The sequence below is a fragment of the Haliotis asinina genome, chromosome 3 (genome assembly GCF_037392515.1).
Source record: "Haliotis asinina isolate JCU_RB_2024 chromosome 3, JCU_Hal_asi_v2, whole genome shotgun sequence".
In the NCBI taxonomy this organism is placed as follows: domain Eukaryota; kingdom Metazoa; phylum Mollusca; class Gastropoda; order Lepetellida; family Haliotidae; genus Haliotis; species Haliotis asinina.
Genome location: NC_090282.1, coordinates 59715194 through 59737068, shown reverse-complemented (window position 1 = coordinate 59737068; position 21875 = coordinate 59715194). Strand labels below are relative to the sequence as shown.

Sequence of the window (21875 nt, the reverse complement as noted above, 5' to 3'; positions counted from 1 at the left end):
TGCTTAAGTGTAATACTACTGCTGAAAAACATCTACTGGTCATGCAATGCGATGCTAAAGTGCACGCACTGATCATGCAGTGGTACTGCTGAAGTGGGTCTGCTGGTAATGCAGTAGTACAGCTATAGTCGGTGTACTGGTGACGAAGTGGTACTGCCATAGTGAGTGTACTGGTGATACAGTGGTACAGCCATAGTGAGTGTACTGGTGACGCATTAGGGATCCTAAAGTGAGTGTACTGGTGACGCATTAGTACTGCTAGAATGAATGTACTGGCGCTGCAATGGTACTGCCATAGTGAGTGGACTGGTGATGCAGTGGTACTGCCATAGTGAGTGGACTGGTGACGCAGTGGTACAGCCATAGTGAGTGTACTGGTGACGCATTAGCAATCCTAAAGTGAGTGTACTGGTGACGCATTAGTACTGCTAGAGTGAGTGTACTGGCACTGCAGTAGTGCTGCCATAGGGAGTGTACTGGTGATGCAGTGATACTGCCAAAGTGAGTGTACTGGTGACAGTAGTACTGCTAGAGTGAGTGTACTGGTGACGCAGTGGTACTGCTAGAGTGAGTGCAAAGGTGACGCAGTAGTACTGTTAGAGGGAGTGTACTGGTGATGCAGTGGTACTGCTAGAGGGAGTGTACTGGTGACGCAGTGGTACAGCCATAGTGAGTGTACTGGTGACGCAGTAGCAATCCTAAAGTGAGTGTACTGGTGACGCATTAGTACTGCTAGAGTGAGTGTACTGGTGATGCAGTGATACTGCTGAAGTGGGTCTGCTGGTAATGCAGTAGTACAGCTATAGTCGGTGTACTGGTGACGAAGTGGTACTGCCATAGTGAGTGTACTGGTGACGCAGTGGTACAGCCATAGTGAGTGTACTGGTGACGCATTAGCAATCCTAAAGTGAGTGTACTGGTGACGCATTAGTACTGCTAGAGTGAGTGTACTGGTGATGCAGTGGTGCTGCCATAGGGAGTGCACTGGTGATGCAGTGATACTGCCAAAGTGAGTGTACTGGTGACAGTAGTACTGCTAGAGTGAGTGTACTGGTGACGCAGTGATACTGCTAGAGTGAGTGCAAAGGTGACGCAGTAGTACTGTTAGAGGGAGTGTACTGGTGATGCAGTGGTACTGCTAGAGTGAGTGTACTGGTGATGCAGTGATACTGCTAAAGTGTGTGTACTGATCATGTATTGGTACGGCGAAAGTAGTGTGTGGATCACACTGAAAATTTAATAAGCATAGTCTTTTAGCATCCGATGCTGACACCAACCACACCTGGTTTAGGGTATGTCCCTGTCAGGAGGTATGGAGTGAGTGAGTTTCTATGCTTTAATAGCAAAATGCATCATTATCATCGTGAAAACATCAGCAACAAGCTTGACACATAGTACCTATGTTGGGAATGTAAGCCTATGTCCTCGTTATGAAATGGAGGTGCATTCTGAGAGGGAGTTATGATTATTTACTAATAAATACAGTTAAATCTATTTACATCCTACAGACGTGAATCTGCTGATCATGCAATGTTTGTTTGTTGTGTAATACTATTGCTAACACCGCAGTTAGCAATAGTTCAGTCATATGGCGGTGGTCTGTAAATAATGGAGTCTGGACCAGACAATCCAGTGATCAACAGGATGAGCATCGATCTATGTAGATGAGATACGATGACATGTGTTCAAGTTACTGTCAGCCCGATCCTTTTAGTCGCCTCTTACGACAAGCATGGGTGGCTGAAGGTCCGTTCTAACCCGGATAGTCATGGGGTTTGATTGTTGAACATCTATAACAGGAGAGCTTGTTAGAGCTTGTCCCCCGTCTCCTGGAATGAGTGGTGCAGCTTTATGCAATATTCAGCAATATCAACGTAGTTAACATTAGAAACGCGCTTGACACGCTGTATCTATGTGGGAAAACTAAATCTTGGATATTTGGCATGAATGGGAGAAGCAATCCGGAAGAGAGTTAGCATTATCGGTATGAAATATGTCATACATCTATGTACTACTGAGACTACTGGCCATGTAGAGGTACACGTGGTACTGCGAAAGTGAGAAGGGGGAGGGTATAAGCATATTGTACCTATATCCCTAACGATAATATTAGTGATAGTGTTTTCCGGGGTTAAATTTATATATAGTGCAGTGTTCAACATGTATAATTTGTTCACGCGTCCTCAATACGTGTTGGTAAACTGAGCCACAGCTCAAACGGGGATGCGTGTAGTAAGGTATACCGTCAGTCGCTACAATGGGCATGGTCAGCCGACAGTGTGGGTGACGTCACAATAGATATGACGTCATAGAATGGTTCCATGACGACGTTCCTAGTCCAAGCCTCAGTTCTAGACACATCGCCCTTGTGTTCAGACGTACATTTGCTGCTTGTCAGACTGTTACTGTTGTGGATTGCAGATAATTGATTTTGCTGTGACCTTGATCTCTTGCCAATAAGGTAAGCAAATGTGTTGAAAGTACTACAGGTGTATTTTCTTCAGGTTCCAAACTAAAAACATCTCGCTTAATACATCTTAACTTCGTTGATCGCCTACAATAGATAAAAAGGAATAGTTTCTGAAATTGGTAAAAAGGCAACAGTGCTGACGTCAGTTAAGAATCTTGTTTATCATTCCCGTATTCAATAAGAATATGTTTATCTATCGAACAGATGACTTTGCGCACGAAAGGTCGTTCGAAGCAACGCAAACTTCTCTCTCCCATTGTGGAAGTGAAAAACGAGGCGTCTTACACGTGTAGCCCAAGATCCACGGAACTACACCAAGATTTACTCGGTAGGTCATCGATCTACTGCGTTTCAAGTATTTGGGATGTATTCCGAGTGACACTATAAAAGAATAAATATGGGATGTTTTTGTACGTCACATAAATTTAATAACTATTGTTCTTAAATGGATGTGTATTCTTCAACACGCCGAACGTATGAAGAGAACTGTTGTTGCGTACAGTCCACTTTGGATACGTGCGTATGCACGACTTGTAATCCGATGTTTAGTCCTCATACCATGGCTGAAATACTGACGATGTGACGTACAATTTCATTCACTCACTCTCCAAGGATTAAGACGATTCGTGTTTGCTTTCAGCTCAATACATGGACTTGAAATGTCAAGTAGGCGATATGGAAGAGAGGTAAGCAGAAGCCACGACGGACGAGAAGTCTCTATATTTTCCAGTGGTATGAACAACTAAAACTAGCCGGTTCCTCATGTGTACTCAGATGTAAAAGTGTTTGGATTTTGACCATATATTTTGAGAATAAACTTAGGAGACATTGCAATCATATCCATCTTCATTTGGATTCTTTTGGAAGGCATGCTGAGTGTTGTTAATATCTACTCAGTTATAACCACGATGTTTTTACACAGTCAATGTCTTCTTCACAGCCTGCTTGACCATCTTCTCCAAGAAAACGAGAACCTGCGCCAGGTGAATGAGAAACAGAGCCGGGAGCTGCGACGTGAACAGGAACTGAGACGTAAAGCCGAGAAAGAGAGGGCCGAGTTCCGAGTAGAATATCTCAATTTCAAGCTCAGTTTGACCATGGATCATGCCGAACTGCAGGAACTAAAACAGACGCTGGAGGAGCTCACCAGCAGCTGGGAAAAGGAGAAACAGGCGGATGCAGAGCAGAAGAAGAAGCTGGAGCAAGAGCTCAACCAGCTGAAATCTATCCGGCGTCAGGCTTTATCTCTGACCTGCCAAACTCCAGTCAAGGCTCAGGCCAGTCTCCCAGTGGTAGCTCCTCCATCCCACCCGAAGAAGGCACAAAGGCCCTATACAGGAAAAACCCAAAGCAGAGCGCCGGCCAAGATCCAGCCTGCACTAAAGAACAGGAACACCCCGTCTGCTTGTGGAGATAGTAAGATGAAGACAAAAGCTGACAGCAAGGTCAAGGCCACACCTACTGGCAAAGAACTCAGACCAAAGGACATAAGTAGATGTCAAACTGTATCTCAACAGTCACTCCGATACTCAAGAAGAGTCCACCAGATGGATTAAGAAAATTGGACAATGTCATGTGGTTACTGAAGAATTCCTTTGATGGAGTGCGAACATGCCTGTGTATATTTGTAACTTAATTATGTGAACATTTACTGACTACGTGCCTTTATTAACAATGTTTTTCTCATATTGTTCAACATCTGTTGGCATTACAAGATGAATTTAGGTGTATTTGTAAAATGAAAATTGTGCCTAAAGATGATTAAACTTTTTAACTGTCGACATTTTAGTTTTTGTGATTGCTGTCTTTGAAACAGTTTATGCAATGCCTTTGCTACTGGTAGGCAATTCCTCATCATACAGTGCAGAAGTCAACTGGTCACGTATTGGCACTGCTTAAGTGTAATACTACTGCTGAAAAACATCTACTGGTCATGCAATGCGATGCTAAAGTGCACGCACTGATCATGCAGTGGTACTGCTGAAGTGGGTCTGCTGGTAATGCAGTAGTACAGCTATAGTCGGTGTACTGGTGACGAAGTGGTACTGCCATAGTGAGTGTACTGGTGATACAGTGGTACAGCCATAGTGAGTGTACTGGTGACGCATTAGGGATCCTAAAGTGAGTGTACTGGTGACGCATTAGTACTGCTAGAATGAATGTACTGGCGCTGCAATGGTACTGCCATAGTGAGTGGACTGGTGATGCAGTGGTACTGCCATAGTGAGTGGACTGGTGACGCAGTGGTACAGCCATAGTGAGTGTACTGGTGACGCATTAGCAATCCTAAAGTGAGTGTACTGGTGACGCATTAGTACTGCTAGAGTGAGTGTACTGGTGATGCAGTGGTGCTGCCATAGGGAGTGCACTGGTGATGCAGTGATACTGCCAAAGTGAGTGTACTGGTGACAGTAGTACTGCTAGAGTGAGTGTACTGGTGACGCAGTGGTACTGCTAGAGTGAGTGCAAAGGTGACGCAGTAGTACTGTTAGAGGGAGTGTACTGGTGATGCAGTGGTACTGCTAGAGTGAGTGTACTGGTGATGCAGTGATACTGCTAAAGTGTGTGTACTGATCATGTATTGGTACGGCGAAAGTAGTGTGTGGATCACACTGAAAATTTAATAAGCATAGTCTTTTAGCATCCGATGCTGACATGGTTCACCAACCACACCTGGTTTAGGGTATGTCCCTGTCAGGAGGTATGGAGTGAGTGAGTTTCTATGCTTTAATAGCAAAATGCATCATTATCATCGTGAAAACATCAGCAACAAGCTTGACACATAGTACCTATGTTGGGAATGTAAGCCTATGTCCTCGTTATGAAATGGAGGTGCATTCTGAGAGGGAGTTATGATTATTTACTAATAAATACAGTTAAATCTATTTACATCCTACAGACGTGAATCTGCTGATCATGCAATGTTTGTTTGTTGTGTAATACTATTGCTAACACCGCAGTTAGCAATAGTTCAGTCATATGGCGGTGGTCTGTAAATAATGGAGTCTGGACCAGACAATCCAGTGATCAACAGGATGAGCATCGATCTATGTAGATGAGATACGATGACATGTGTTCAAGTTACTGTCAGCCCGATCCTTTTAGTCGCCTCTTACGACAAGCATGGGTGGCTGAAGGTCCGTTCTAACCCGGATAGTCATGGGGTTTGATTGTTGAACATCTATAACAGGAGAGCTTGTTAGAGCTTGTCCCCCGTCTCCTGGAATGAGTGGTGCAGCTTTATGCAATATTCAGCAATATCAACGTAGTTAACATTAGAAACGCGCTTGACACGCTGTATCTATGTGGGAAAACTAAATCTTGGATATTTGGCATGAATGGGAGAAGCAATCCGGAAGAGAGTTAGCATTATCGGTATGAAATATGTCATACATCTATGTACTACTGAGACTACTGGCCATGTAGAGGTACACGTGGTACTGCGAAAGTGAGAAGGGGGAGGGTATAAGCATATTGTACCTATATCCCTAACGATAATATTAGTGATAGTGTTTTCCGGGGTTAAATTTATATATAGTGCAGTGTTCAACATGTATAATTTGTTCACGCGTCCTCAATACGTGTTGGTAAACTGAGCCACAGCTCAAACGGGGATGCGTGTAGTAAGGTATACCGTCAGTCGCTACAATGGGCATGGTCAGCCGACAGTGTGGGTGACGTCACAATAGATATGACGTCATAGAATGGTTCCATGACGACGTTCCTAGTCCAAGCCTCAGTTCTAGACACATCGCCCTTGTGTTCAGACGTACATTTGCTGCTTGTCAGACTGTTACTGTTGTGGATTGCAGATAATTGATTTTGCTGTGACCTTGATCTCTTGCCAATAAGGTAAGCAAATGTGTTGAAAGTACTACAGGTGTATTTTCTTCAGGTTCCAAACTAAAAACATCTCGCTTAATACATCTTAACTTCGTTGATCGCCTACAATAGATAAAAAGGAATAGTTTCTGAAATTGGTAAAAAGGCAACAGTGCTGACGTCAGTTAAGAATCTTGTTTATCATTCCCGTATTCAATAAGAATATGTTTATCTATCGAACAGATGACTTTGCGCACGAAAGGTCGTTCGAAGCAACGCAAACTTCTCTCTCCCATTCTCGAAGTGAAAAACGAGGCGTCTTACACGTGTAGCCCAAGATCCACGGAACTACACCAAGATTTACTCGGTAGGTCATCGATCTACTGCGTTTCAAGTATTTGGGATGTATTCCGAGTGACACTATAAAAGAATAAATATGGGATGTTTTTGTACGTCACATAAATTTAATAACTATTGTTCTTAAATGGATGTGTATTCTTCAACACGCCGAACGTATGAAGAGAACTGTTGTTGCGTACAGTCCACTTTGGATACGTGCGTATGCACGACTTGTAATCCGATGTTTAGTCCTCATACCATGGCTGAAATACTGACGATGTGACGTACAATTTCATTCACTCACTCTCCAAGGATTAAGACGATTCGTGTTTGCTTTCAGCTCAATACATGGACTTGAAATGTCAAGTAGGCGATATGGAAGAGAGGTAAGCAGAAGCCACGACGGACGAGAAGTCTCTATATTTTCCAGTGGTATGAACAACTAAAACTAGCCGGTTCCTCATGTGTACTCAGATGTAAAAGTGTTTGGATTTTGACCATATATTTTGAGAATAAACTTAGGAGACATTGCAATCATATCCATCTTCATTTGGATTCTTTTGGAAGGCATGCTGAGTGTTGTTAATATCTACTCAGTTATAACCACGATGTTTTTACACAGTCAATGTCTTCTTCACAGCCTGCTTGACCATCTTCTCCAAGAAAACGAGAACCTGCGCCAGGTGAATGAGAAACAGAGCCGGGAGCTGCGACGTGAACAGGAACTGAGACGTAAAGCCGAGAAAGAGAGGGCCGAGTTCCGAGTAGAATATCTCAATTTCAAGCTCAGTTTGACCATGGATCATGCCGAACTGCAGGAACTAAAACAGACGCTGGAGGAGCTCACCAGCAGCTGGGAAAAGGAGAAACAGGCGGATGCAGAGCAGAAGAAGAAGCTGGAGCAAGAGCTCAACCAGCTGAAATCTATCCGGCGTCAGGCTTTATCTCTGACCTGCCAAACTCCAGTCAAGGCTCAGGCCAGTCTCCCAGTGGTAGCTCCTCCATCCCACCCGAAGAAGGCACAAAGGCCCTATACAGGAAAAACCCAAAGCAGAGCGCCGGCCAAGATCCAGCCTGCACTAAAGAACAGGAACACCCCGTCTGCTTGTGGAGATAGTAAGATGAAGACAAAAGCTGACAGCAAGGTCAAGGCCACACCTACTGGCAAAGAACTCAGACCAAAGGACATAAGTAGATGTCAAACTGTATCTCAACAGTCACTCCGATACTCAAGAAGAGTCCACCAGATGGATTAAGAAAATTGGACAATGTCATGTGGTTACTGAAGAATTCCTTTGATGGAGTGCGAACATGCCTGTGTATATTTGTAACTTAATTATGTGAACATTTACTGACTACGTGCCTTTATTAACAATGTTTTTCTCATATTGTTCAACATCTGTTGGCATTACAAGATGAATTTAGGTGTATTTGTAAAATGAAAATTGTGCCTAAAGATGATTAAACTTTTTAACTGTCGACATTTTAGTTTTTGTGACTGCTGTCTTTGAAACAGTTTATGCAATGCCTTTGCTACTGGTAGGCAATTCCTCATCATACAGTGCAGAAGTCAACTGGTCACGTATTGGCACTGCTTAAGTGTAATACTACTGCTGAAAAACATCTACTGGTCATGCAGTGCGATGCTAAAGTGCACGCACTGATCATGCAGTGGTACTGCTGAAGTGGGTCTGCTGGTAATGCAGTAGTACAGCTATAGTCGGTGTACTGGTGACGAAGTGGTACTGCCATAGTGAGTGTACTGGTGATACAGTGGTACAGCCATAGTGAGTGTACTGGTGACGCATTAGGGATCCTAAAGTGAGTGTACTGGTGACGCATTAGTACTGCTAGAATGAATGTACTGGCGCTGCAATGGTACTGCCATAGTGAGTGGACTGGTGATGCAGTGGTACTGCCATAGTGAGTGGACTGGTGACGCAGTGGTACAGCCATAGTGAGTGTACTGGTGACGCATTAGCAATCCTAAAGTGAGTGTACTGGTGACGCATTAGTACTGCTAGAGGGAGTGTACTGGCACTGCAGTAGTGCTGCCATAGGGAGTGTACTGGTGATGCAGTGATACTGCCAAAGTGAGTGTACTGGTGACAGTAGTACTGCTAGAGTGAGTGTACTGGTGACGCAGTGGTACTGCTAGAGTGAGTGCAAAGGTGACGCAGTAGTACTGTTAGAGGGAGTGTACTGGTGATGCAGTGGTACTGCTAGAGGGAGTGTACTGGTGACGCAGTGGTACAGCCATAGTGAGTGTACTGGTGACGCAGTAGCAATCCTAAAGTGAGTGTACTGGTGACGCATTAGTACTGCTAGAGTGAGTGTACTGGTGATGCAGTGATACTGCTGAAGTGGGTCTGCTGGTAATGCAGTAGTACAGCTATAGTCGGTGTACTGGTGACGAAGTGGTACTGCCATAGTGAGTGTACTGGTGACGCAGTGGTACAGCCATAGTGAGTGTACTGGTGACGCATTAGCAATCCTAAAGTGAGTGTACTGGTGACGCATTAGTACTGCTAGAATGAATGTACTGGCGCTGCAGTGGTACTGCCATAGGGAGTGGACTGGTGATGCAGTGGTACAGCCATAGTGAGTGTACTGGTGACGCAGTGGTACAGCCATAGTGAGTGTACTGGTGACGCATTAGCAATCCTAAAGTCAGTGTACTGGTGACGCATTAGTACTGCTAGAGTGAGTGTACTGGCACTGCAGTGGTGCTGCCATAGGGAGTGTACTGGTGATGCAGTGATACTGCCAAAGTGAGTGTACTGGTGACAGTAGTACTGCTAGAGTGAGTGCAAAGGTGACGCAGTAGTACTGTTAGAGGGAGTGAACTGGTGATGCAGTGGTACTGCTAGAGGGAGTGTACTGGTGATGCAGTGATACTGCTAAAGTGTGTGTACTGATCATGTATTGGTACGGCGAAAGTAGTGTGTGGATCACACTGAAAATTTAATAAGCATAGTCTTTTAGCATCCGATGCTGACATGGTTCACCAACCACACCTGGTTTAGGGTATGTCCCTGTCAGGAGGTATGGAGTGAGTGAGTTTCTATGCTTTAATAGCAAAATGCACCATTATCGTCGTGAAAACATCAGCAACAAGCTTGACACATAGTACCTATGTTGGGAATGTAAGCCTATGTCCTCGTTATGACATGGAGGTGCATTCTGGAAGGGAGTTATGATTATTTACTAATAAATACAGTTAAATCTATTTACATCCTACAGACGTGAATCTGCTGATCATGCAATGTTTGTTTGTTGTGTAATACTATTGCTAACACCGCAGTTAGCAATAGTTCAGTCATATGGCGGTGGTCTGTAAATAATGGAGTCTGGACCAGACAATCCAGTGATCAACAGGATGAGCATCGATCTATGTAGATGAGATACGATGACATGTGTTCAAGTTACTGTCAACCCGATCCCGTTAGTCGCCTCTTACGACAAGCATGGGTGGCTGAAGGTCCGTTCTAACCCGGATAGTCATGGGGTTTGATTGTTGAACATCTATAACAGGAGAGCTTGTTAGAGCTTGTCCCCCGTCTCCTGGAATGAGTGGTGCAGCTTTATGCAATATTCAGCAATATCAACGTAGTTAACATTAGAAACGCGCTTGACACGCTGTATCTATGTGGGAAAACTAAATCTTGGATATTGGGCATGAATGGGAGAAGCAATCCGGAAGAGAGTTAGCATTATCGGTATGAAATATGTCATACATCTATGTACTACTGAGACTACTGGCCATGTAGAGGTACACGTGGTACTGCGAAAGTGAGAATGGGGAGGGTATAAACATATTGTACCTATATCCCTAACGATAATATTAGTGATAGTGTTTTCCGGGGTTAAATTTATAATTATATAGTGTGCAGTGTTCAAAATGTATAATTTGTTCACGCGTCCTCAATACGTGTTGGTAAACTGAGCCACAGCTCAAACGGGGATGCGTGTAGTAAGGTATACCGTCAGTCGCTACAATGGGCATGGTCAGCCGACAGTGTGGGTGACGTCACAATAGATATGACGTCATAGAATGGTTCCATGACGACGTTCCTAGTCCAAGCCTCAGTTCTAGACACATCGCCCTTGTGTTCAGACGTACATTTGCTGCTTGTCAGACTGTTACTGTTGTGGATTGCAGATAATTGATTTTGCTGTGACCTTGATCTCTTGCCAATAAGGTAAGCAAATGTGTTGAAAGTACTACAGGTGTATTTTCTTCAGGTTCCAAACCAAAACCATCTCGCTTAATACATCTTAACTTCGTTGATCGCCTACAATAGATACAAAGGAATAGTTTCTGAAATTGGTGAAAAGGCAACAGTGCTGAAGTCAGTTAAGAATCTTGTTTATCATTCCCGTATTCAATAAGAATATGTTTATCTATCGAACAGATGACTTTGCGCACGAAAGGTCGTTCGAAGCAACGCAAACTTCTCTCTCCCATTCTCGAAGTGAAAAACGAGGCGTCTTACACGTGTAGCCCAAGATCCACGGAACTACACCAAGATTTACTCGGTAGGTCATCGATCTACTGCGTTTCAAGTATTTGGGATGTATTCCGAGTGACACTATAAAAGAATAAATATGGGATGTTTTTGTACGTCACATAAATTTAATAACTATTGTTCTTAAATGGATGTGTATTCTTCAACACGCCGAACGTATGAAGAGAACTGTTGTTGCGTACAGTCCACTTTGGATACGTGCGTATGCACGACTTGTAATCCGATGTTTAGTCCTCATACCATGGCTGAAATACTGACGATGTGACGTACAATTTCATTCACTCACTCTCCAAGGATTAAGACGATTCGTGTTTGTTTTCAGCTCAATACATGGACTTGAAATGTCAAATAGGCGATATGGAAGAGAGGTAAGCAGAAGCCCCGACGGACGAGAAGTCTCTATATTTTCCAGTGGTATGAACAACTAAAACTAGCCGGTTCCTCATGTGTACTCAGATGTAAAAGTGTTTGGATTTTGACCATATATTTTGAGAATAAACTTAGGAGACATTGCAATCATATCCATCTTCATTTGGATTCTTTTGGAAGGCATGCTGAGTGTTGTTAATATCTACTCAGTTATAACCACGATGTTTTTACACAGTCAATGTCTTCTTCACAGCCTGCTTGACCATCTTCTCCAAGAAAACGAGAACCTGCGCCAGGTGAATGAGAAACAGAGCCGGGAGCTGCGACGTGAACAGGAACTGAGACGTAAAGCCGAGAAAGAGAGGGCCGAGTTCCGAGTAGAATATCTCAATTTCAAGCTCAGTTTGACCATGGATCATGCCGAACTGCAGGAACTAAAACAGACGCTGGAGGAGCTCACCAGCAGCTGGGAGAAGGAGAAACAGGCGGATGCAGAGCAGAAGAAGAAGCTGGAGCAAGAGCTCAACCAGCTGAAATCTATCCGGCGTCAGGCTTTGTCTCTGATCTGCCAAACTCCAGTCAAGGCTCAGGCCAGTCTCCCAGTGGTAGCTCCTCCATCCCACCCGAAGAAGGCACAAAGGCCCTATACAGGAAAAACCCAAAGCAGAGCGCCGGCCAAGATCCAGCCTGCACTAAAGAACAGGAACACCCCGTCTGCTTGTGGAGATAGTAAGATGAAGACAAAAGCTGACAGCAAGGTCAAGGCCACACCTACTGGCAAAGAACTCAGACCAAAGGACATAAGTAGATGTCAAACTGTATCTCAACAGTCACTCCGATACTCAAGAAGAGTCCGCCAGATGGATTAAGAAAATTGGACAATGTCACGTGGTTACTGAAGAATTCCTTTGATGGAGTGCGAACATGCCTGTGTATATTTGTAACTTAATTATGTGAACATTTACTGACTACGTGCCTTTATGAACAATGTTTTTCTCATATTGTGCAACATCAGTTGGCATTACAAGATGAATTTAGGTGTATTTGTGAAATGAAAATTGTGCCTAAAGATGATTAAACTTTTTAACTGTCGACATTTTAGTTTTTGTGACTGCTGTCTTTGAAACAGTTTATGCAATGCCTTTGCTACTGGTAGGCAACTCCTCATCTTACAGTGCAGAAGTCAACTGGTCACGTATTGGCACTGCTTAAGTGTAATACTACTGCTGAAAAACATCTACTGGTCATGCAATGCGATGCTAAAGTGCACGCACTGATCATGCAGTGGTACTGCTGAAGTGGGTCTGCTGGTAATGCAGTAGTACAGCTATAGTCGGTGTACTGGTGACGAAGTGGTACTGCCATAGTGAGTGTACTGGTGATACAGTGGTACAGCCACAGTGAGTGTACTGGTGACGCATTAGGAATCCCAAAGTGAGTGTACTGGTGACGCATTAGTACTGCTAGAATGAATGTACTGGCGCTGCAGTGGTACTGCCATAGGGAGTGGACTGGTGATGCAGTGGTACTGCCATAGTGAGTGTACTGGTGACGCAGTGGTACAGCCATAGTGAGTGTACTGGTGACGCATTAGCAATCCTAAAGTCAGTGTACTGGTGACGCATTAGTACTGCTAGAGTGAGTGTACTGGTGATGCAGTGGTGCTGCCATAGGGAGTGCACTGGTGATGCAGTGATACTGCCAAAGTGAGTGTACTGGTGACAGTAGTACTGCTAGAGTGAGTGTACTGGTGACGCAGTGGTACTGCTAGAGTGAGTGCAAAGGTGACGCAGTAGTACTGTTAGAGGGAGTGTACTGGTGATGCAGTGGTACTGCTAGAGTGAGTGTACTGGTGATGCAGTGATACTGCTAAAGTGTGTGTACTGATCATGTATTGGTACGGCGAAAGTAGTGTGTGGATCACACTGAAAATTTAATAAGCATAGTCTTTTAGCATCCGATGCTGACATGGTTCACCAACCACACCTGGTTTAGGGTATGTCCCTGTCAGGAGGTATGGAGTGAGTGAGTTTCTATGCTTTAATAGCAAAATGCATCATTATCATCGTGAAAACATCAGCAACAAGCTTGACACATAGTACCTATGTTGGGAATGTAAGCCTATGTCCTCGTTATGAAATGGAGGTGCATTCTGAGAGGGAGTTATGATTATTTACTAATAAATACAGTTAAATCTATTTACATCCTACAGACGTGAATCTGCTGATCATGCAATGTTTGTTTGTTGTGTAATACTATTGCTAACACCGCAGTTAGCAATAGTTCAGTCATATGGCGGTGGTCTGTAAATAATGGAGTCTGGACCAGACAATCCAGTGATCAACAGGATGAGCATCGATCTATGTAGATGAGATACGATGACATGTGTTCAAGTTACTGTCAGCCCGATCCTTTTAGTCGCCTCTTACGACAAGCATGGGTGGCTGAAGGTCCGTTCTAACCCGGATAGTCATGGGGTTTGATTGTTGAACATCTATAACAGGAGAGCTTGTTAGAGCTTGTCCCCCGTCTCCTGGAATGAGTGGTGCAGCTTTATGCAATATTCAGCAATATCAACGTAGTTAACATTAGAAACGCGCTTGACACGCTGTATCTATGTGGGAAAACTAAATCTTGGATATTGGGCATGAATGGGAGAAGCAATCCGGAAGAGAGTTAGCATTATCGGTATGAAATATGTCATACATCTATGTACTACTGAGACTACTGGCCATGTAGAGGTACACGTGGTACTGCGAAAGTGAGAAGGGGGAGGGTATAAGCATATTGTACCTATATCCCTAACGATAATATTAGTGATAGTGTTTTCCGGGGTTAAATTTATATATAGTGCAGTGTTCAAAATGTATAATTTGTTCACGCGTCCTCAATACGTGTTGGTAAACTGAGCCACAGCTCAAACGGGGATGCGTGTAGTAAGGTATACCGTCAGTCGCTACAATGGGCATGGTCAGCCGACAGTGTGGGTGACGTCACAATAGATATGACGTCATAGAATGGTTCCATGACGACGTTCCTAGTCCAAGCCTCAGTTCTAGACACATCGCCCTTGTGTTCAGACGTACATTTGCTGCTTGTCAGACTGTTACTGTTGTGGATTGCAGATAATTGATTTTGCTGTGACCTTGATCTCTTGCCAATAAGGTAAGCAAATGTGTTGAAAGTACTACAGGTGTATTTTCTTCAGGTTCCAAACCAAAACCATCTCGCTTAATACATCTTAACTTCGTTGATCGCCTACAATAGATACAAAGGAATAGTTTCTGAAATTGGTGAAAAGGCAACAGTGCTGAAGTCAGTTAAGAATCTTGTTTATCATTCCCGTATTCAATAAGAATATGTTTATCTATCGAACAGATGACTTTGCGCACGAAAGGTCGTTCGAAGCAACGCAAACTTCTCTCTCCCATTCTCGAAGTGAAAAACGAGGCGTCTTACACGTGTAGCCCAAGATCCACGGAACTACACCAAGATTTACTCGGTAGGTCATCGATCTACTGCGTTTCAAGTATTTGGGATGTATTCCGAGTGACACTATAAAAGAATAAATATGGGATGTTTTTGTACGTCACATAAATTTAATAACTATTGTTCTTAAATGGATGTGTATTCTTCAACACGCCGAACGTATGAAGAGAACTGTTGTTGCGTACAGTCCACTTTGGATACGTGCGTATGCACGACTTGTAATCCGATGTTTAGTCCTCATACCATGGCTGAAATACTGACGATGTGACGTACAATTTCATTCACTCACTCTCCAAGGATTAAGACGATTCGTGTTTGTTTTCAGCTCAATACATGGACTTGAAATGTCAAATAGGCGATATGGAAGAGAGGTAAGCAGAAGCCCCGACGGACGAGAAGTCTCTATATTTTCCAGTGGTATGAACAACTAAAACTAGCCGGTTCCTCATGTGTACTCAGATGTAAAAGTGTTTGGATTTTGACCATATATTTTGAGAATAAACTTAGGAGACATTGCAATCATATCCATCTTCATTTGGATTCTTTTGGAAGGCATGCTGAGTGTTGTTAATATCTACTCAGTTATAACCACGATGTTTTTACACAGTCAATGTCTTCTTCACAGCCTGCTTGACCATCTTCTCCAAGAAAACGAGAACCTGCGCCAGGTGAATGAGAAACAGAGCCGGGAGCTGCGACGTGAACAGGAACTGAGACGTAAAGCCGAGAAAGAGAGGGCCGAGTTCCGAGTAGAATATCTCAATTTCAAGCTCAGTTTGACCATGGATCATGCCGAACTGCAGGAACTAAAACAGACGCTGGAGGAGCTCACCAGCAGCTGGGAGAAGGAGAAACAGGCGGATGCAGAGCAGAAGAAGAAGCTGGAGCAAGAGCTCAACCAGCTGAAATCTATCCGGCGTCAGGCTTTGTCTCTGATCTGCCAAACTCCAGTCAAGGCTCAGGCCAGTCTCCCAGTGGTAGCTCCTCCATCCCACCCGAAGAAGGCACAAAGGCCCTATACAGGAAAAACCCAAAGCAGAGCGCCGGCCAAGATCCAGCCTGCACTAAAGAACAGGAACACCCCGTCTGCTTGTGGAGATAGTAAGATGAAGACAAAAGCTGACAGCAAGGTCAAGGCCACACCTACTGGCAAAGAACTCAGACCAAAGGACATAAGTAGATGTCAAACTGTATCTCAACAGTCACTCCGATACTCAAGAAGAGTCCGCCAGATGGATTAAGAAAATTGGACAATGTCACGTGGTTACTGAAGAATTCCTTTGATGGAGTGCGAACATGCCTGTGTATATTTGTAACTTAATTATGTGAACATTTACTGACTACGTGCCTTTATGAACAATGTTTTTCTCATATTGTGCAACATCAGTTGGCATTACAAGATGAATTTAGGTGTATTTGTGAAATGAAAATTGTGCCTAAAGATGATTAAACTTTTTAACTGTCGACATTTTAGTTTTTGTGACTGCTGTCTTTGAAACAGTTTATGCAATGCCTTTGCTACTGGTAGGCAACTCCTCATCTTACAGTGCAGAAGTCAACTGGTCACGTATTGGCACTGCTTAAGTGTAATACTACTGCTGAAAAACATCTACTGGTCATGCAATGCGATGCTAAAGTGCACGCACTGATCATGCAGTGGTACTGCTGAAGTGGGTCTGCTGGTAATGCAGTAGTACAGCTATAGTCGGTGTACTGGTGACGAAGTGGTACTGCCATAGTGAGTGTACTGGTGATACAGTGGTACAGCCACAGTGAGTGTACTGGTGACGCATTAGGAATCCCAAAGTGAGTGTACTGGTGACGCATTAGTACTGCTAGAATGAATGTACTGGCGCTGCAGTGGTACTGCCATAGGGAGTGGACTGGTGATGCAGTGGTACTGCCATAGTGAGTGTACTGGTGACGCAGTGGTACAGCCATAGTGAGTGTACTGGTGACGCATTAGCAATCCTAAAGTCAGTGTACTGGTGACGCATTAGTACTGCTAGAGTGAGTGTACTGGTGATGCAGTGGTGCTGCCATAGGGAGTGCACTGGTGATGCAGTGATACTGCCAAAGTGAGTGTACTGGTGACAGTAGTACTGCTAGAGTGAGTGTACTGGTGACGCAGTGGTACTGCTAGAGTGAGTGCAAAGGTGACGCAGTAGTACTGTTAGAGGGAGTGTACTGGTGATGCAGTGGTACTGCTAGAGTGAGTGTACTGGTGATGCAGTGATACTGCTAAAGTGTGTGTACTGATCATGTATTGGTACGGCGAAAGTAGTGTGTGGATCACACTGAAAATTTAATAAGCATAGTCTTTTAGCATCCGATGCTGACATGGTTCACCAACCACACCTGGTTTAGGGTATGTCCCTGTCAGGAGGTATGGAGTGAGTGAGTTTCTATGCTTTAATAGCAAAATGCATCATTATCATCGTGAAAACATCAGCAACAAGCTTGACACATAGTACCTATGTTGGGAATGTAAGCCTATGTCCTCGTTATGAAATGGAGGTGCATTCTGAGAGGGAGTTATGATTATTTACTAATAAATACAGTTAAATCTATTTACATCCTACAGACGTGAATCTGCTGATCATGCAATGTTTGTTTGTTGTGTAATACTATTGCTAACACCGCAGTTAGCAATAGTTCAGTCATATGGCGGTGGTCTGTAAATAATGGAGTCTGGACCAGACAATCCAGTGATCAACAGGATGAGCATCGATCTATGTAGATGAGATACGATGACATGTGTTCAAGTTACTGTCAGCCCGATCCTTTTAGTCGCCTCTTACGACAAGCATGGGTGGCTGAAGGTCCGTTCTAACCCGGATAGTCATGGGGTTTGATTGTTGAACATCTATAACAGGAGAGCTTGTTAGAGCTTGTCCCCCGTCTCCTGGAATGAGTGGTGCAGCTTTATGCAATATTCAGCAATATCAACGTAGTTAACATTAGAAACGCGCTTGACACGCTGTATCTATGTGGGAAAACTAAATCTTGGATATTGGGCATGAATGGGAGAAGCAATCCGGAAGAGAGTTAGCATTATCGGTATGAAATATGTCATACATCTATGTACTACTGAGACTACTGGCCATGTAGAGGTACACGTGGTACTGCGAAAGTGAGAAGGGGGAGGGTATAAGCATATTGTACCTATATCCCTAACGATAATATTAGTGATAGTGTTTTCCGGGGTTAAATTTATATATAGTGCAGTGTTCAACATGTATAATTTGTTCACGCGTCCTCAATACGTGTTGGTAAACTGAGCCACAGCTCAAACGGGGATGCGTGTAGCAAGGTATACCGTCAGTCGCTACAATGGGCATGGTCAGCCGACAGTGTGGGTGACGTCACAATAGATATGACGTCATAGAATGGTTCCATGACGACGTTCCTAGTCCAAGCCTCAGTTCTAGACACATCGCCCTTGTGTTCAGACGTACATTTGCTGCTTGTCAGACTGTTACTGTTGTGGATTGCAGATAATTGATTTTGCTGTGACCTTGATCTCTTGCCAATAAGGTAAGCAAATGTGTTGAAAGTACTACAGGTGTATTTTCTTCAGGTTCCAAACTAAAAGCATCTCGCTTAATACATCTTAACTTCGTTGATCGCCTACAATAGATACAAAGGAATAGTTTCTGAAATTGGTAAAAAGGCAACGGTGCTGACGTCAGTTAAGAATCTTGTTTATCATTCCCGTATTCAATAAGAATATGTTTATCTATCGAACAGATGACTTTGCGCACGAAAGGTCGTTCGAAGCAACGCAAACTTCTCTCTCCCATTGTGGAAGTGAAAAACGAGGCGTCTTACACGTGTAGCCCAAGATCCACGGAACTACACCAAGATTTACTCGGTAGGTCATCGATCTACTGCGTTTCAAGTATTTGGGATGTATTCCGAGTGACACTATAAAAGAATAAATATGGGATGTTTTTGTACGTCACATAAATTTAATAACTATTGTTCTTAAATGGATGTGTATTCTTCAACACGCCGAACGTATGAAGAGAACTGTTGTTGCGTACAGTCCACTTTGGATACGTGCGTATGCGCGACTTGTAATCCGATGTTTAGTCCTCATACCATGGCTGAAATACTGACGATGTGACGTGCAATTTCATTCACTCACTCTCCAAGGATTAAGACGATTTGTGCTTGTTTTCAGCTCAATACATGGACTTGAAATGTCAAGTAGGCGATATGGAAGAGAGGTAAGCAGAAGCCACGACGGACGAGAAGTCTCTATATTTTCCAGTGGTATGAACAACCAAAACTATCTGGTTCCTCATGTGTACTCAGATGTAAAAGTGTTTGGATTTTGACCATATATTTTGAGAATAAACTTAGGAGACATTGCAATCATATCCATCTTCATTTGGATTCTTTTGGAAGGCATGCTGAGTGTTGTTAATATCTACTCAGTTATAACCACGATGTTTTTACACAGTCAATGTCTTCTTCACAGCCTGCTTGACCATCTTCTCCAAGAAAACGAGAACCTGCGCCAGGTGAATGAGAAACAGAGCCGGGAGCTGCGACGTGAACAGGAACTGAGACGTAAAGCCGAGAAAGAGAGGGCCGAGTTCCGAGTAGAATATCTCAATTTCAAGCTCAGTTTGACCATGGATCATGCCGAACTGCAGGAACTAAAACAGACGCTGGAGGAGCTCACCAGCAGCTGGGAAAAGGAGAAACAGGCGGATGCAGAGCAGAAGAAGAAGCTGGAGCAAGAGCTCAACCAGCTGAAATCTATCCGGCGTCAGGCTTTATCTCTGACCTGCCAAACTCCAGTCAAGGCTCAGGCCAGTCTCCCAGTGGTAGCTCCTCCATCCCACCCGAAGAAGGCACAAAGGCCCTATACAGGAAAAACCCAAAGCAGAGCGCCGGCCAAGATCCAGCCTGCACTAAAGAACAGGAACACCCCGTCTGCTTGTGGAGATAGTCAGATGAAGACAAAAGCTGACAGCAAGGTCAAGGCCACACCTACTGGCAAAGAACTCAGACCAAAGGACATAAGTAGATGTCAAACTGTATCTCAACAGTCACTCCGATACTCAAGAAGAGTCCACCAGATGGATTAAGAAAATTGGACAATGTCATGTGGTTACTGAAGAATTCCTTTGATGGAGTGCGAACATGCCTGTGTATATTTGTAACTTAATTATGTGAACATTTACTGACTACGTGCCTTTATTAACAATGTTTTTCTCATATTGTGCAACATCTGTTGGCATTACAAGATGAATTTAGGTGTATTTGTAAAATGAAAATTGTGCCTAAAGATGATTAAACTTTTTAACTGTCGACATTTTAGTTTTTGTGACTGCTGTCTTTGAAACAGTTTATGCAATGCCTTTGCTACTGGTAGGCAATTCCTCATCATACAGTGCAGAAGTCAACTGGTCACGTATTGGCACTGCTTAAGTGTAATACTACTGCTGAAAAACATCTACTGGTCATGCAATGCGATGCTAAAGTGCACGCACTGATCATGCAGTGGTACTGCTGAAGTGGGTCTGCTGGTAATGCAGTAGTACAGCTATAGTCGGTGTACTGGTGACGAAGTGGTACTGCCATAGTGAGTGTACTGGTGATACAGTGGTACAGCCATAGTGAGTGTACTGGTGACGCATTAGGGATCCTAAAGTGAGTGTACTGGTGACGCATTAGTACTGCTAGAGTGAGTGTACTGGCACTGCAGTGGTGCTGCCATAGGGAGTGTACTGGTGATGCAGTGATACTGCCAAAGTGAGTGTACTGGTGACAGTAGTACTGCTAGAGTGAGTGTACTGGTGACGCAGTGGTACTGCTAGAGTGAGTGCAAAGGTGACGCAGTAGTACTGTTAGAGGGAGTGTACTGGTGATGCAGTGGTACTGCTAGAGGGAGTGTACTGGTGATGCAGTGATACTGCTAAAGTGTGTGTACTGATCATGTATTGGTACGGCGAAAGTAGTGTGTGGATCACACTGAAAATTTAATAAGCATAGTCTTTTAGCATCCGATGCTGACATGGTTCACCAACCACACCTGGTTTAGGGTATGTCCCTGTCAGGAGGTATGGAGTGAGTGAGTTTCTATGCTTTAATAGCAAAATGCGCCATTATCATCGTGAAAACATCAGCAACAAGCTTGACACATAGTACCTATGTTGGGAATGTAAGCCTATGTCCTCGTTATGAAATGGAGGTGCATTCTGGAAGGGAGTTATGATTATTTACTAATAAATACAGTTAAATATATTTACATCCTACAGACGTGAATCTGCTGATCATGCAATGTTTGTTTGTTGTGTAATACTATTGCTAACACCGCAGTTAGCAATAGTTCAGTCATATGGCGGTGGTCTGTAAATAATGGAGTCTGGACCAGACAATCCAGTGATCAACAGGATGAGCATCGATCTATGTAGATGAGATACGATGACATGTGTTCAAGTTACTGTCAGCCCGATCCCGTTAGTCGCCTCTTACGACAAGCATGGGTGGCTGAAGGTCCGTTCTAACCCGGATAGTCATGGGGTTTGATTGATGAACATCTATAAGAGGGGAGCTTGTTAGAGCTTGTTCCCCGTCTCCTGGAATGAGTGGTGCAGCTTTATGCAATATTCAGCAATATCAACGTAGTTAACATTAGAAACGCGCTTGACACGCTGTATCTATGTGGGAAAACTAAATCTTGGATATTTGGCATGAATGGGAGAAGCAATCCGGAAGAGAGTTAGCATTATCGGTATGAAATATGTCATACATCTGTGTACTACTGAGACTACTGGCCATGTAGAGGTACACGTGGTACTGCGAAAGTGAGAAGGGGGAGGGTATAAGCATATTGTACC

General features: G+C 43.7%; 5 protein-coding genes across 5 annotated transcripts; all 5 read left to right on the top strand.

The window, feature by feature from the left end:
- The first annotated feature begins 2674 nt into the window (after window positions 1–2674).
- On the top strand, window positions 2675–4026 carry LOC137278948 (plasminogen-binding group A streptococcal M-like protein PAM). Its single transcript, XM_067811446.1, has 3 exons — window positions 2675–2798; window positions 3111–3156; window positions 3411–4026. Exons 1-3 carry the CDS (start codon window positions 2675–2677, stop codon window positions 4024–4026), a joined length of 786 nt encoding a protein of 261 aa, XP_067667547.1.
- A 2509-nt stretch (window positions 4027–6535) lies between these two features.
- Window positions 6536–7887, top strand: LOC137278947 (puff II/9-2 protein-like). Its single transcript, XM_067811445.1, has 3 exons — window positions 6536–6659; window positions 6972–7017; window positions 7272–7887. The coding sequence occupies exons 1-3, from the start codon at window positions 6536–6538 to the stop codon at window positions 7885–7887; spliced, it is 786 nt and encodes a 261-aa protein (XP_067667546.1).
- A 3159-nt stretch (window positions 7888–11046) lies between these two features.
- Window positions 11047–12398, top strand: LOC137278946 (zinc finger protein 853-like). The gene is made up of 3 exons (XM_067811443.1): window positions 11047–11170; window positions 11483–11528; window positions 11783–12398. Exons 1-3 carry the CDS (start codon window positions 11047–11049, stop codon window positions 12396–12398), a joined length of 786 nt encoding a protein of 261 aa, XP_067667544.1.
- Window positions 12399–14907: 2509 nt separating this feature from the next.
- On the top strand, window positions 14908–16259 carry LOC137278945 (zinc finger protein 853-like). The gene is made up of 3 exons (XM_067811442.1): window positions 14908–15031; window positions 15344–15389; window positions 15644–16259. Exons 1-3 carry the CDS (start codon window positions 14908–14910, stop codon window positions 16257–16259), a joined length of 786 nt encoding a protein of 261 aa, XP_067667543.1.
- Window positions 16260–18768: 2509 nt separating this feature from the next.
- On the top strand, window positions 18769–20120 carry LOC137278944 (plasminogen-binding group A streptococcal M-like protein PAM). Its single transcript, XM_067811441.1, has 3 exons — window positions 18769–18892; window positions 19205–19250; window positions 19505–20120. The coding sequence occupies exons 1-3, from the start codon at window positions 18769–18771 to the stop codon at window positions 20118–20120; spliced, it is 786 nt and encodes a 261-aa protein (XP_067667542.1).
- The last annotated feature ends 1755 nt before the right edge of the window (window positions 20121–21875 follow it).